Source organism: Tupaia chinensis, unplaced genomic scaffold (genome assembly GCF_000334495.1).
Source record: "Tupaia chinensis unplaced genomic scaffold, TupChi_1.0 Scaffold000288_2, whole genome shotgun sequence".
In the NCBI taxonomy this organism is placed as follows: Eukaryota; Metazoa; Chordata; class Mammalia; order Scandentia; family Tupaiidae; genus Tupaia; species Tupaia belangeri.
Window position 1 is genome coordinate 1816837 of NW_006159773.1, and position 14821 is coordinate 1831657.

The following is a 14821-nucleotide window of genomic DNA, read 5'->3' on the forward strand; positions in this document are numbered from 1 at the left end:
ACTCGAACTGCAGTCAACTACATGGGAGTCCAGCAACATAGCCATTATGCCAACTGCTAGTCCTGAGGAAATACACACTCTAAAAAAAAATCAAATGGACCTGTTAGAGATGAAGGGTATAATACATGAAGTCAAAATCTCCCTTGAAAATATTAAAAGCAGACTAGATCATACAGAAAATCAAATCTCAGATGTAGTAGAATTGCTAGCCTAAAAAAATCCACCACAAAGACTGAGAAAATTGCCCCCAAAAATGAGAATAATATATGAAGAGTACTAGATACCATCAAACATACAAATATCCGTATAATTGGTATCCCAGAAAGCGAAGACTCATAAGGGCATTGATAATCTATTTCATGAAATCATACAAGAAAACTTCCCAAACCTAGAGAGGCATTCAAAGATCCAGTCCCTAGAAATACAAAGGATCCCAAATAGAATCAGCCCAAGAAGATCTTCTCCAAGACACATTATAGCCACATTGACCAAAACCACAGACAAAGACAAGATACTAAGACTGGCAAGAGAGAAATGACAAGTTACCTACAAAGGATATCCCATAAGGCTAACAGCGTACCTCTCATCGGAAACAATGCGAGCAAGGGAAGAATGGAAAAATACACTTAAAGTGTTAAGGGAAAAGCAATTTCAACCAAGAATATTGTACCCAGCAAGATTATCTTTCATATGGGAAGAAAAGACAAAGAGTATTCTCAGATAAACAAAACCTGAAAGAATTTACCAACACCAGACCAGATCTCCAAGAAGTTCTCAAGGGAGTGTTATATCAGGAAAATTAAATACAGACACACAGAAATAAGAGTTCAAAGACTAAGAAAACGACCAACTTAATCATAGAGACACATTTGGAGTTGAATATTACAGAATTTAACCTGGAAGATGGGGCCACATCAGAAGATAAAGTATGTAAGACTGAACTGGTGAAATAGTATTTTATGACTTTTGACTAGAACATTGCTGATTTTCTTTTAGGCTTTGTTTTCCAGTTTTAAGGATTTTTGTCCTGTCTTGAGCTGTCGGTAGGTTTATATACCTACTATTTTAACAGAATCCTAACCTGTTTCCTGGCTCTAAGTTTTAGTGAAGTTCCTTAGCATTTCTTTGATTTATTAAAGCTAAAACTGCTTTTCTTGAAATTAAAAAATACCTACTTAATGACTATAGTCAGCTTTATAGCATCAGCTAGGTGCTACCTTATAGTATATTCATTCTACTCAGAGTTTCACGTCTAAAGTCAGACATGTATTCACTGATATGTATATACCAGCTGAACTTGCTATTGAAAGTAGTTAGATTACTGAAGAAATTTTGTGAATCAATAAAATGTGGGGGAGAAAAGGAATGGAAAACACCTGTAGACACCTGAGATAGTGTGGGAAGAGGGTGGGAAATGGCAGGGAGTGAGAAACAGGAGTAAAATATATATATATACAGGTATATATATGAAACTACAAATGGAAAATTAAGGACGATAACATGTATGATTAAGCCACTATGCAGTATATTCTGGACAGGAAATCACATTTTGTATGCTGTGACAATGCTCAGGAAATTAATGTAAATTAATCATCAGAAGAAAATTACAGTGCACTTGTAACTAGATTCTTGCTTTGTGCATAGTTTTAAAGTATTCTGTGAATCAATAATACGTTGAAAAAAATTTAAAAATAAGACAAAATTTAATAAAAGAGAATCTTTCCAAGCCCCATTTTACCTGTAACACCAAATGCCTGTGTCTGGTGTCTTCTAGGTGTAAGTCGCCTCTATCCAAGTGGGACCTAAACAACGACAGATACTCATTCTGGCGACTGATATCTGTGGCTAATATCAAAGCACCTATCTGAGTCTCCATTTGTTTCCTGGAATTAGAGAAATATAAAGAGAAAATATAAGACTCTCAACTAGTTACTTTGTTATTTTTTTGTAAATATTCAGACAGCTTTATAGAGCCCTAAGATATTTTAAAGGTCATTCGTTTTAAGCTATTCAACTTAAAATTTACCACAAAGAAATGAATTTAAAAGAAAGAACCAAAAGAAAACTCCCAAAACTGATTAAAATAATCAAAACTAAAACCAAGCATGTTTGTAGGATAATACCAATTTGTGAACATTTCAAAAGGAGTGTCTTTATTTTGCTAGCCAAGCTGGATTTGCTTGGGAAAAAAAAATCAATATAACATTAGCATGTTGTATGAGAAAATTCTTTGTTTGGAAAATTTGTACTGAAAGTAAACAACTTTGGTTTCTTTTCTGGTGCTTGACATCTGAAAGGCAAAAGAAGATTGCAGTAGAAAGAATGATAGCCCATTCAACAACTGACTTCCTTTTTCATTTAACTCTTTTATTTAACTCTATTTACTTCCTTAGTTTTTAATTTTTCTAGAGAGGAACAGAGTGAGGGGGAGTGAGAGAGAAGGAAAGTGAGAAAGCAAGCCACCAGGTCTGGGACTTGAACTGTGGTTGGCCATGTGGGAGTCCAGTGCCCTTAACCACCAAGCCACCTGCTGGCCTCTCAACAACTGACTTCTATGGACATTTTGACTAACATGCCTGATGAAATTCCTATAAACAATTTAATTAAATTTATTTTTAGGTTTTTGCTATAGGGCACGTCTCACGAGAGAGAGAGAGAGAGAGAGAGAGAGAGAGAGGAAAGAGAGGGAGGGAAAGTGAGTAATCACCCCCAGAGGGTATGGCCATGCTCCAACCTTCTCTTAGGATTTTGGGCATGCACGTACATGTGCCCAGCATGTTTTCTAAGCCACCTGGTCTGAGATTCAAACTAGAGTTTGCCATATGGGATCTAGCACCCCACACCACCTGCTGGCCCAATTTATTAAATTTAGATTCAACTACTGGATTGTTGGGAAAGTTCATGACACATTTTTGCACAGAAAAACAAAAAGTCATGACTTTTCCAAAAACCTATTATATTTTCAGGATCAAACTCAACAATCAATAAATTATCTGTATATGAGTATCCAAATTTTCTGGAAGAAAAAAGGTAACATGTTAATACAAGTAGTACATACACTATATCATTTCAAAACCCACCTCAAGTCAAACAAGGAGACATGTTTTCAAAAACCTTCCTGCCTTTTTTTTTTTTTAAAGAGATTTTTGCTATAGGTGCATGTGTTCTCTGAGACAGACAGAAACCAAGAAATCATGCCCTGCAGGGATGCCTTCTCTTTTCATTCTCTCAGGATTCTAAGCACGTGTGCACAGACACACACACACACACACACACACACACACACACACACACACACACCTGGCATGAGTTTCAAGCTGCTGGGTCTGGGACTCAAACTGAGGTTGACCATGTGGGAGACCAATGCCTTAACCACTATGACACTTGCTGGCCCCCCTTCCTTTTAATGGGCAGTAGAAAACATCATCTTTGACAGTAAAGATCTGTCAATTACTGGGTTGTCAGAAAGGGCATGACCCATTTTTGCATATAAAAATATGTCATGACTTTTCCGATAGATTAAAAGGCTCACTATACTAAATATTAAATAAATTAAACTTTAAATGGAGAAAATACAGAAGACATTAAATAGTATTCCTTATTTTGTTTTTTATTTTTAATGAAATCTGACTATTCAACAAGGTTTCCATCAAATATAAAGCATGATTAAAAGGGAATCATGAGGTAAACATTTCAATCTGTCTCAATGGGAAAAAACCTTAATTTATATAGGTTTACTCTATGATCTAAGTAGTTTCTAATATTTGTACTACAGCAAGAAATAATTTTACTTACCAGAAGTATTGGCATACTCCCAATGGTATCCATGAATAAAGATTTAAAAAAATAAAAAATAAAGTCCAACTTTTTTCTTATGGTCATGACACAAAACACTTTTTTATAAAGTTGTTTTAAATTATGAAAGGAACAGGACTGAACGAGTGTAACTTAAATTTAATACCCAAGTATCCTTCTATACCTCAGATAATATTTTTTAAGAGATTTTTGTTTCTTGCAGAAGAGACAGAGAGAGAGAAAGTGAGAAACCATCCATCAGAGGAGATGGCTATACTGCAATCCCTGCTCCTCCATTATCCTCTCAGGATTTTGGGCATACAAACACATTTGCCCAGCATGAGTTTCAAGCTGCTGCATCTGGGACTCAAACCATGGTCAGCCATGTGAGAGTCCAACGTCTTAACCACTGCACAACCTGCTGGCCCCACACTCACCACTGTCTTTTTTTTTTTTTTAGTGGTTTTAGCATTAGGGCATGTGTGCTCACCAGAGAGAGAGCATGTGGGAAGGAAAGTGAAAAAACCCCCCCCCCCCCGGGGGACCAGCCACACCAGAATCCCTTCTCCTCTAATCTCCTCCTGGGATCTTGAGCACATGTGCACACGTGCCCAGCATGAGTATGAAGCCACCAAGTCTGGGACTCAAACCGTGGTCAGCCATGTGGGAGTCAAGCAACGTAACCACTGTGCACTTGCTGGCCACACCTCACTACTCTCTTAACTTAGACGGTCTGTGTGCCCCCTACAGGCTTCCTGAAGTGTGTGTGCTTTGAGCCCGCAGCCACCGAAAGTGTGTTGGACCACACTGTGGCAATGACGTGAGACTGCGCACCATCACCATCATGTTGGGCCTATGTATAGTAACACTTTTACTAGGCTTTCAGTCTGCCTAGCATTAAGTTATTTTTTTCCTAAAATATTAGTATTTTCTGTTATTCCTCCATTCATTGTCTTCCCTGTAGCTCCAGAAGTGACTCCACTATGCTGCTGAGGAAATATAAAGCACTCACTGTCTTTATTTCCTTATCAGCTTTGAAAATTTTCTGAAACAAAATTTAGTGACTATTTATTGTACAAAAAGGGTACTTTATATCTAATTGGTGAAGTATAAAGTGGAAATATATTATATCTATTTATATAAATAAGTAGTAAATTGTGACTGAGCTACTGTGTGTCTGCAGTGAATTTTATAGTAACCAAAGCCATGGAACAGTCCTTCAGAAAATAATGAATATTCACTAACTACTGCTATCCTGTAGAACAGGTTTACATTATTAAAATTTTTATATAAATTTTCAAGATAATTTATCCATTACATTTCACAAAAACTGAGGAACACTGGAATATCAGCAACTTTTAAAACTTTACAAAATTACTTTGCCAACTTATTTTTCATAGTTGATAACAAATACAAATTAATTTTGCCTTCATCCCACCTACCTGCTTTCTAATGGCATATGTGAGAATAGCCCGGATTCTCTCAATAAGCCCACTGCAGATCTCCAGTGGTGATTTTCCAATACTGAGGTATTCTACAAAAAAGTATGTTTCTGAGTTACTTAACAGTTAAGTCTCTTTCTGAACACAAAAAGTTATTTGTTAGTAATATTAATCTGGTTAAAATTCTAACATTCATTGAGAATTTATTTTCATTTCTTCAAAACATGAACCATTTCCTAGAATTCAGAAATAAGAAATTTCAATGACTGCACTAACCTTGTATAAAGTTGCCAAGTAATGGTTAGTTTTAATAAGGAAAGGTTGATTAACACCTGGATGATCCAGATCATGAGTGGCAGCTGCGATTAAGCTCAACAAGATATCCCAAGGAGTTACAGAACTGGCAAGCTAAAGTGTAAGAAAAGAATAATTAATTATGAGCATATCTAGAATAAACTCTATACCATTACAACAGCTTTGAATCAGCACATAGCAGGAGTACTGCTCACCCTTCCTGTCATTGTTCTCAGGCAGACTGTTTATTGACACCACCAGACACCCACCAGGGCTGGCCTCATCAGGTCACTGGGGCAGGTGCATACCACAGCATCTGAGCCCACATGGAGTTTACAGAGTTCATCCTCACACTGCTTTATTTTTATCAAGCTTGATTAACACAGCAGCTAAAGTATAAGCCATCCTTTTTGAGAAATTATGGCGTTAAAAGTGATAAACACGGGTTTGCAAGTTTTTATTATCGCAGCCATTATCAAATAGAAGATCTTACAATTTTGAGGATGTTTATCAACAAACTGGTTATTGGATTTCCATAACATAATTTAAACGGCAAAGTTATTCCTATCGTCCTAGTGTTTAAGGAACACATTACTATTCAGTAATCCTGTGAGCAGAAGTCTATCAAGTTTGTAATAAAAATCTTCTTCATTTGGAAGGTCATATTCAGATCAATGTACACAATATATTCATGTCAGAAAAAGTAACTCTGTAAACTGGCAACTATAATTTTACTTTCATTAATCACTGCCAAACATATCTGATACAATAAAATCATCACAAGAAATAAAAGTTTATTATTGGCTGACTGAAATTTTCAATGACAAAATACCACTTTGGGTGTATCATTTGCCTTCCATGAATTGTAACTTTTTTTTTTGGAGAGGTTTTTTTTTTTTTCTTTTTTTTTGTTATAGGGCATACACGCTTGCCAGAGAGACAAAGAGAGAGAGACAGAAAGCAAGAAATCACCCCCGCCCCCCGAGAGGATGGCCACATCGCAATCCCTTCTCCTCCATTCTCCTCTCGGGATCTTGGGCACACACGCACATGCGCCCGGCATGAGTTTAAACCACAGGGTCCAGGACGTGAACTGCGGTCGACTATATGGGAGTTCAGCGACATAGCCATTACGCTAACTGCTAGTCCCACGAATTGTAACTCATCATCTGCCAAACTTCTCATCTTTAAAGGTCCAATTCCGTTGGCCTGCCCCTCCTTGTCCTGTTTCCAGCCGATTCCCCAGCAAAGGACTGACCTATGTCCCTACAGCCCCTCACATATCCTGCCACAGAGGCACTTCTGAGAACACACTTTTACTCAGGTTTACATTAGGACAAGCTTCATAGACTTTTATGACTCTGTACCCTGACAGTGAAAATACAGGTATATTTTCTTATAGAGTGATAGTGACCTAACATACTACATATTATAAAACAAAAATGAAAACAGAAAAAAATTTAAATGATGAAAAAATTTAGATTCCAATTCTATTACTTTTTTAATATGCTTGAATGATCATCATTTTTCTATTTCTTCTGTTAAGTTCACTTCTACGCTTGAATGATCGTCATTTTTCTATTTCTTCTGTTAAGTTCACTGTAGTCAGAAAAAAAATCAGTGACTAAGGTCTTGAATCTCCTAGAAAGCTGTAAGCTAGTTGAAGGTAGAGAATGTGTATTGTTTATTCTTGCTGTATTAACTAGTAAGTGGAGACGCTCAATGAATAGGGAGGAGATGGCAAAGAAAATTATTTGTTCTCCTGGAGATGCAAGAGTTTTGTTTTGTTTTGTTTTGTAAGAGAAATTTTTGCTATTAGGGTATGTGCACTTGCCAGAGAGACAAAGAAATCACCCCCGAGGGATGGTGGCCACGCTGCAATCCCTTCCCTTCTCCTCCATTCTCCTCTCAGGATTTGGGACACACACACATGCCCAGCATGAGTTTTAAGTCGCAGGATCTGGGACTCAAATCGCGGTCAGCTATGCAGGAGTCCAGCAACATAACCATTATGCCATCTGCTGGTCCTGCTGCAAGAGATTTTTTAAAGCACTGTTTACTAACCCACATAAACAGAAGGCATGTGAGAGGGAGCACACTGCATATAAAATCACCTCCACTCCTTGATGTTAAAGTGAATGGGCATGTGTGTGAATATCTCATAAACATGCAATTTATTGGGTCATTGGAGAAGTCATGATGTATTTTTCTATGCAAAAATGCATCATGAATTTTCTGACAGCCCAATATTAAGACATAAGTGTTAAAATTCTAAATAGATTAGCAGTAGCAGAATAATAGATATATAACATTCTGGGAGAATAAAGGAATTCAGAATTAAGCTTATTTAAAAATCACATGTGGGGAACCAGCAGTTAGCGTAATGGCTATGTCGCTGGACTCCCACGTAGTCGACCGCGGTTTGCATCCCAGACCCAGTGGCTTAAAATTCACGCCGGGCGCGTGTGCGTGCGTGCCCAAGATCCGGAAAGGAGAATGGAGGAGAAGGGATTGCGGCATGACCATCCCCCCGGGGGGTGATTTCTCATCTTATGTCTCTATTTCTCTCTCTGTCTGTCTGGCGAGCGCATGCACCCTATAGCGAAAACCTCTCAAAAAAAAAAAAATCACATATGGCTCCTACACAGCAGAAGCGAGTGTGCACATAGAGGCCAGAGACCACCTAAGAACCTGCACACTCTATTCATCTGCTCCAGGTGCCAGTACAGCTTGCTTCCAACTTCCACCCTGCCATTCTTCCCAGTCTTGCATAGCATAAGCAAGTGTGCGGGCTGAGGCCAGAGACCATCTTGGAATGTCCACTCTCTCCTGTCCATCACATACTTTATAGTTTTCTGAAGTCCCACGTGACTCACTTTCTTTCTCAGTTGAAACCCTGTAGCTTAGCCCCAGGTACATCTGTTCTCTAGAATCTGGGAGGCATTTGGAACACCAAGTCACAGCAACAAAAGTGCAGGTTACAGGGTGAGCATCAGGCAGACGGCTAAGAGAACACGGGTCATATCCTCCTGCACACTTTTGAACACTCAAAATGAACTCTAAGAAATTAAAAGAAACGTATACTCCATCAGATGACCAGAAACCACCACAGAGGCACATGGAATATGAGAAACTAAGAAAATATATATCCCTCCCCTCAGGGGAAAATAATGATTCATCATTCACAGACAGCACAACAGAACTCGTGGAAATGTCAGATAAACAATTCAGAACATTCATAGTGGCAAAACTTAATGAGATGCAAGAGAAAAGAGACAATGAACTCCAGAAGATGCAAGAGAAAAGAAATGAGTTACAGGAGGTGAGGAAGTACTTCCACAATTTGAAAGAAGAAATAGATGCCATAAAAAAGAATCAAAAGGAACTCTTAGAGATGAAGGCTATAACACGGGAAATCAAAATCTCCCTTAAAAGTATTAAAAGCAGATTAGGTCATGCAGAAGATGGAATCTCGGATGTAGAAGACAAAACCTCTGATGCAGGAAAGAAACACCAAAACAAAAAAAAAAAAAATGAGGACAATATACAAATAATATTAGATTCCACTAAATGTCATGAAAGGTGAAGAAACTAAGGGAAATGAAAATCTATTCCATGAAATCCTGAAAGAAAACTTCCTAAGTCTAGAGAATCATTCAAATATCCAGACCCAAGAAATACAAAGGATCCTAAACAGAATCAACCCAAGATCTTCTCCATGGCACATCAGAGCCAGACTTATCAAAACACAAAGACAAAACAAAAAACAAAAAGAACCCCACAAAGACAAGATACTAAAATAGGCAAGACAGAAGGTACGAGAGAAAAGTCAATTTATTTACAAAGGAAATCCCATCATAATAACACCAGACCTATTGTTGGAAACCATGCAAGCAAAGAAAGAATGGAGAAATATATTCAAAGTGTTAATTAAATGAAAAAGAATTTCAACCAAGATTACTATACCTGACAAGATTATCCTTCATATGGGTAGCAAAGATAAAAAACATTCTTAGATAAACAAAACCTGAAAGAATTTACCAACTCCAGACCAGCTCTTCAAGAAATTCTGAGGGGAGCGCTATATCAAGAAAACTACAGACAGACAGAAATAAGAGAATAAAACACAACCAAGAAAATGGCCAACTTATTGGTAGGGACAAGTCCAGAAATAGCAACAAAAAGGTTGAATGTTAATGGTTTAAATTCTCCAGTCAATAGACACAGACTGGCTAAATGGATTAAAAAAATAATAAAATAAAAAATACCAGAAACCCTCCATCTGTTGCCTACAAGAAACCCATCACATACGCAGACTAAAAGTGAAGGGCTGGAAAATGATGTTCTATGCAAATGGAAATCAAAAAAGAGTAGGGGTCACCAATACTGATTTAAGACAAAATAGGCTTTAAGACAAAAACAGTCAGAGTGAAAAAGGGCATTATGTAACAGTAAAAGGACAAATGCATCAAGAAGACATAACACTAATTAATATCTATGAATCCAATTCAGGAACATCTAAATATGTGAAGGGAAGGCTACTAGATCTAAAAGGAGAGAGAGACTATACTAATTGTTGGGGACCTCAACACCTCATTATCTCTTTTAGATAGATCAATGAGACAAAAAATAAGTAAAGAGATTCAGGACCTAAATGATACCATAAATCAGATGTATTTGACAGATATCTGTAGAACTTTCCACCCCAAAACCATGAAATATACATTTTTTGCAGGGTACCTTCTGGAAGACTTGACCACATGATAGGGCACAAAATTTATAGACTCAAAGGCATAGAAACTATATCCAACATCTTCTCTGACTATGATGGAATTAATTTGGTGTCAATTTTAGGAAAAACCCTCGAAAATACACAAATACATGGAAACTAAATAATCTACTCCTCAAGGCCAGCAGGTGGTATGATGGTTAAGGGTGCTGGACTCCCACATGGCCGACTGCGGGTTTGGTCCCAAACCTGGTGGCTTGCTTTCTCATTTTCCCTCTCTCTCTCACTCTGCCCCTCTCTGGTCAAATAAAAATAAATAAATAAATAAAGTCAAATAAAATAATTAAAAGAAAATAATAACATACTCCTGAATGACCTTACAACTACCAAAGACAGTAAGACTGAAATCAAAAGATTCATGGAACAAATGATAATGAGTGCACAAGTTTCCATAATCTTTGGGACACTGCAAAAAGAGCCATAAGAGAGACGTTTATAGCAATTAGTGTGTACAAGAAAAAGATGGAAAAGGGGCAAATGTTAACATCTAACATCATGCCTCAGGGACCTGGAAAAACAACAACATATCCAGAAAATGCTATAAGAAAAGAACTAACAAAGATTCATGCAGAAATAAAAGAAACAGAAAATAAACTAAGTATACAGAAAATAAGTTAAACCAAAAGCTGGTTCTTCTAGAAGATTAACAAGATTGACACATCATTAGCTAGACTAAGAAGAGAAAAAAGAACCAGATAAATAGAATTCACAATGAAACAGGCTATATTACTACGGACATAATAGAAATACAAAACTTCATGGATACTATGAGTATCTATACACCAACAAGAAAACCTGGATGATGGACAAATTCCCAGACACATAAAATCTACCAAGATTGACTCAGGATGACATAGACAGCCTGAATAGACCTATATCAAGCAATGAGACTGAATCAGTAATAAATAACCTCCCAACAAAGAAAAGCTCAGGTCCTGATGGCTTCACTTCTGAATTCTACAAAACTTTTAAAGAAGCGTTAACCCCCATTCTTCTCAAATTATTTCTAAAGGTCCATAAAGGAAGGAACCCTTTTTAATTCATTGTATGAAGCCTCCATCACCCTCATTTCCAAAACAGATAAGGATTCCACAAGAAAGGACAACTACAGAGTAAAATCCCTGATGAATATAGATGCAAACATTCTCAACAAGATACTAGCAAACTGTATGCAACTACATATAAAAAAGATTATTAATCACCATCAGGTAGGCTTTATTCCAGAGATGCAAGGTTGGTTCAACATACACAAAACCATAAATATAATACACCATATTAACAGAAAGAAAGATTAAAATCATATGATCATTTTGATCAATGCAGAAAAAAGCATTTGACAAAATACAACATCCCTTCATCATTAAGACTCTCAGCAAAATCGGCACAGAAGGATCATCTCTCAGCATAATAAAAACCATCTATGAAAAACTGGTAGCTAACCTTATACTGAATGGGGAAAAGCTGAAAGCTTTCCCACTAAAAACTGGTATAAGACAAGGCTGCCCACTTTCTCCACTCCTTTTCAATATAGTGCTGCAAGTTCTAGCCAACGTGAACAGACAATGCCTTTAAAATAAAAGGCATTTGAATATGGAAAGAAGAGTTGAGATTATCTCTATTTGCAGATGACATTATTGTATACAAAGAAAACCCAAATGTACCCATGAAAAAACTTTTTGGACTAATAAATGTATATAGTAAAGTGGCAGGATACAAAATCAACTTACAAAAATCTAGAGCATTTCTATGTACAAACAACAAGCAGACAGAGGCAGAACTGAAGAAAGTAATCCTATTTACCATAGCCACGAAAAGCATAAAATACATAGGAATAAATCTAACTAAGGAAGTCAAAGACCTCTACAAGGAAAAGTGTGAAAATCTTAAAAAAAGAAATAGAAAATGACACAAAAATTTGGAAGAATATCTCTTGTTTCATGGATTGGGAGAGTAAATATAATCATAATGGCAATTCTACCCAAATTAATCTACACATTTAATGTAATGCCTGTAAAATTATAAGAGACATTCTTCACAGACCTAGAAAAGGCAATCAGAATTTGTCTGGATCCTGTATAGCCAAAGCAATCCTGAATAAGAAGAGTAGAGTGGGTGGCATCTCACTCTCTGACCCAAAATATATTTCAAAGCTATGATAATCAAAACAGCATGGTATTAGCAAAAAGCAGATATGTGTACCAATGGAACAGAGATCCCAGAAATAGACCTCAAAACATACAGCCAACTGACTTTTTTTTTGAGAGTTTTTTGCTATAGGGTGCGTTTGCTCACCAGACAGACAGAAAGAGACAGAGAGACAGAAAGCGAGAAATCCCCCCCCCCCAGGGGGGATGGCCACGCGCAATCCCTTCTCCGTTCTCCTCTCGGGATCTTGGGCACACAAGCACACACGCCCGGCATGAGTTTTAAGCCACTGGGTTCGGGACGTGAGCCGTGGTCGACTACATGGGAGTCCAGTGACATAGCCATTACACCAACTGCTGGTCCCCCAGCCAACTGACTTTTGACAAAGGGTACCAGTCAATCCAATGGGAAAAGTAAAATCTCATTAGCAAATGGTGCTGGAAAAACTGGGTATCCACTTGCAGAAAGATAAATGGGAATCCCTATCTCTCACCCTTAAAAAAAAATTCAACTAAAAGTGGATCAAAGATCTAAACCTAAGACCTCAAACTATAGGACTATGGGTAGAAAACACTGGGGAAACTCTGGGAGATACTGGGGTAGAAAAAGACTTCTTAAATAAGATCATCAAAGTACAAGCAATAATCCTAAAAATAGACAAATTTGATTATATCAGATTAAGAAGTTTCTGCATGGCAAAGACACAGAAAGTAGCGTGAATTGACAATCCTAGAAATGGGAGATTTTTGTAAACTATGCCTCAGGTAAGGAACTGATAACCAGAATACACAGGGAACTTATGTGGCTTATCTGAGAAAAAAATATGATTAGCCCAATTAAAAGATGGGAAAATTAGCTGAATAAACAACTCTCTAAGGAAGACAAATAGCCAAAAAGCATATGGAAAAAATGCTCAACATCTCTCATCATAAGATCAGAACAAAATTGCAATGATACACTACCTAGCCCCAGTCAGAATAGCAAAGATTAAAAAAAAACAAAAACAAAAACAATAAATGACTAAATGCTGGTGGAAACATAGTGAAAGGGCGACACTCCTATATTGCTGGTGGGAATGTATATTGGTCCAGCCACTGTAGAGAACAGGGAGGTTCCCAAAGTCCTACAAATAGAACTACCATATGGTCCAACAATTCTACTCCTGGGTATTTACCCAAAGGATAGGAGAATGCTCAGTTGGAAAAGTACTTGCACATCTATGTTTATTGCAGCATTATTCACAATTGCCAAGACACTGAACCAACACAAATGTCCATGAACAGATGAATGAACTTAAGTGGAATGAAAACTATGGTACATATACTCTATGGAACACTACTCAGCCATTAAAAAACAGGACCCTGGCATTTGATAGAAAGTGGACAAACATGGAACCAGCAGATGGCATAATGGCTACGTTGCTGGACTCCCATGTAGTCGACCATGGTTCAAGTCCCAGACCAAGTGACTTAAACTCATGCCAGGTGCATGTGTGTGCATGCCCAAGGTCCTGAGAAGAGCATGGAGGAGAAAGGATTGAGGCGTGGCCATCCCCCCAGGGGGGTGATTTCTCACTTTCTGTCTCTGTCTTTCTGTAGAGTGCATGTGCCCTATATCAAAAACCTCTCCAAAAAAGAGAAAAAGAATGTGGACAAATATGGAATATTTACTGTTGAGTGACACAAGCCAGGCTATGAAAGAGAGACACTGTATATCTCCACTTAACATATACCGACTGTCCACACCGTATGGTGAAAACTGATCAGAGGGCATAGAAGCATGAAAAATGGTTATAGATTCTGGAGACAATGTGGGAAAAGGGTGGGAGAAGGAGGAGAATGTAAGGGAAAAAATTGAGGAAAAGAGATAGGCAAGACATTTATGGGACACAGAAGTAGGTTATTATCTATTGATGATAATGTGTTTTGTATCCTCAACTGTAATTGGTATGGTGAAAACTGATCAGAGGGCATAGAAGCATGAAAAATGGTTATAGATTCTGGAGACAATGTGGGAAAAGGGTGGGAGAAGGAGGAGAATGTAAGGGAAAAAATTGAGGAAAAGAGATAGGCAAGACATTTATGGGACACAGAAGTAGGTTATTATCTATTGATGATAATGTGTTTTGTATCCTCAACTGTAATTGTGTGAAGTGTATTCATGTTGGGTAAATTCAACTGACAAGCAAAGTGACATAGTGATTAAATGTATAAAATTACAAAATTTAAAAATCATGTATAATTACACATGACATCAAAACTATCTTTAGCAGATTAAAGAGTTAACAATTAAAAATAGGAACATGAAGGGCTGGTAGGTGGCGTGGTGGTTAAGGGTGCTGGACTCCCAAATGGCT

General features: G+C 37.5%; 1 protein-coding gene across 2 annotated transcripts in view; it reads right to left on the minus strand.

The window, feature by feature from the left end:
- The window catches only part of PDE7A (phosphodiesterase 7A), a 139260-nt gene that overhangs the window by 9512 nt on the left and 114927 nt on the right, over positions 1–14821 (minus strand). For both annotated transcript variants that reach the window (XM_014588581.2, XM_006150436.3), the window contains 3 exons: positions 5514–5645; positions 5238–5329; positions 1739–1883 (listed from right to left, as the gene is read on the minus strand). In XM_014588581.2, the coding sequence (XP_014444067.1) occupies positions 1739–1883; positions 5238–5329; positions 5514–5645 (369 nt within the window). The remainder of the gene's footprint in view (positions 1–1738; positions 1884–5237; positions 5330–5513; positions 5646–14821) is intronic.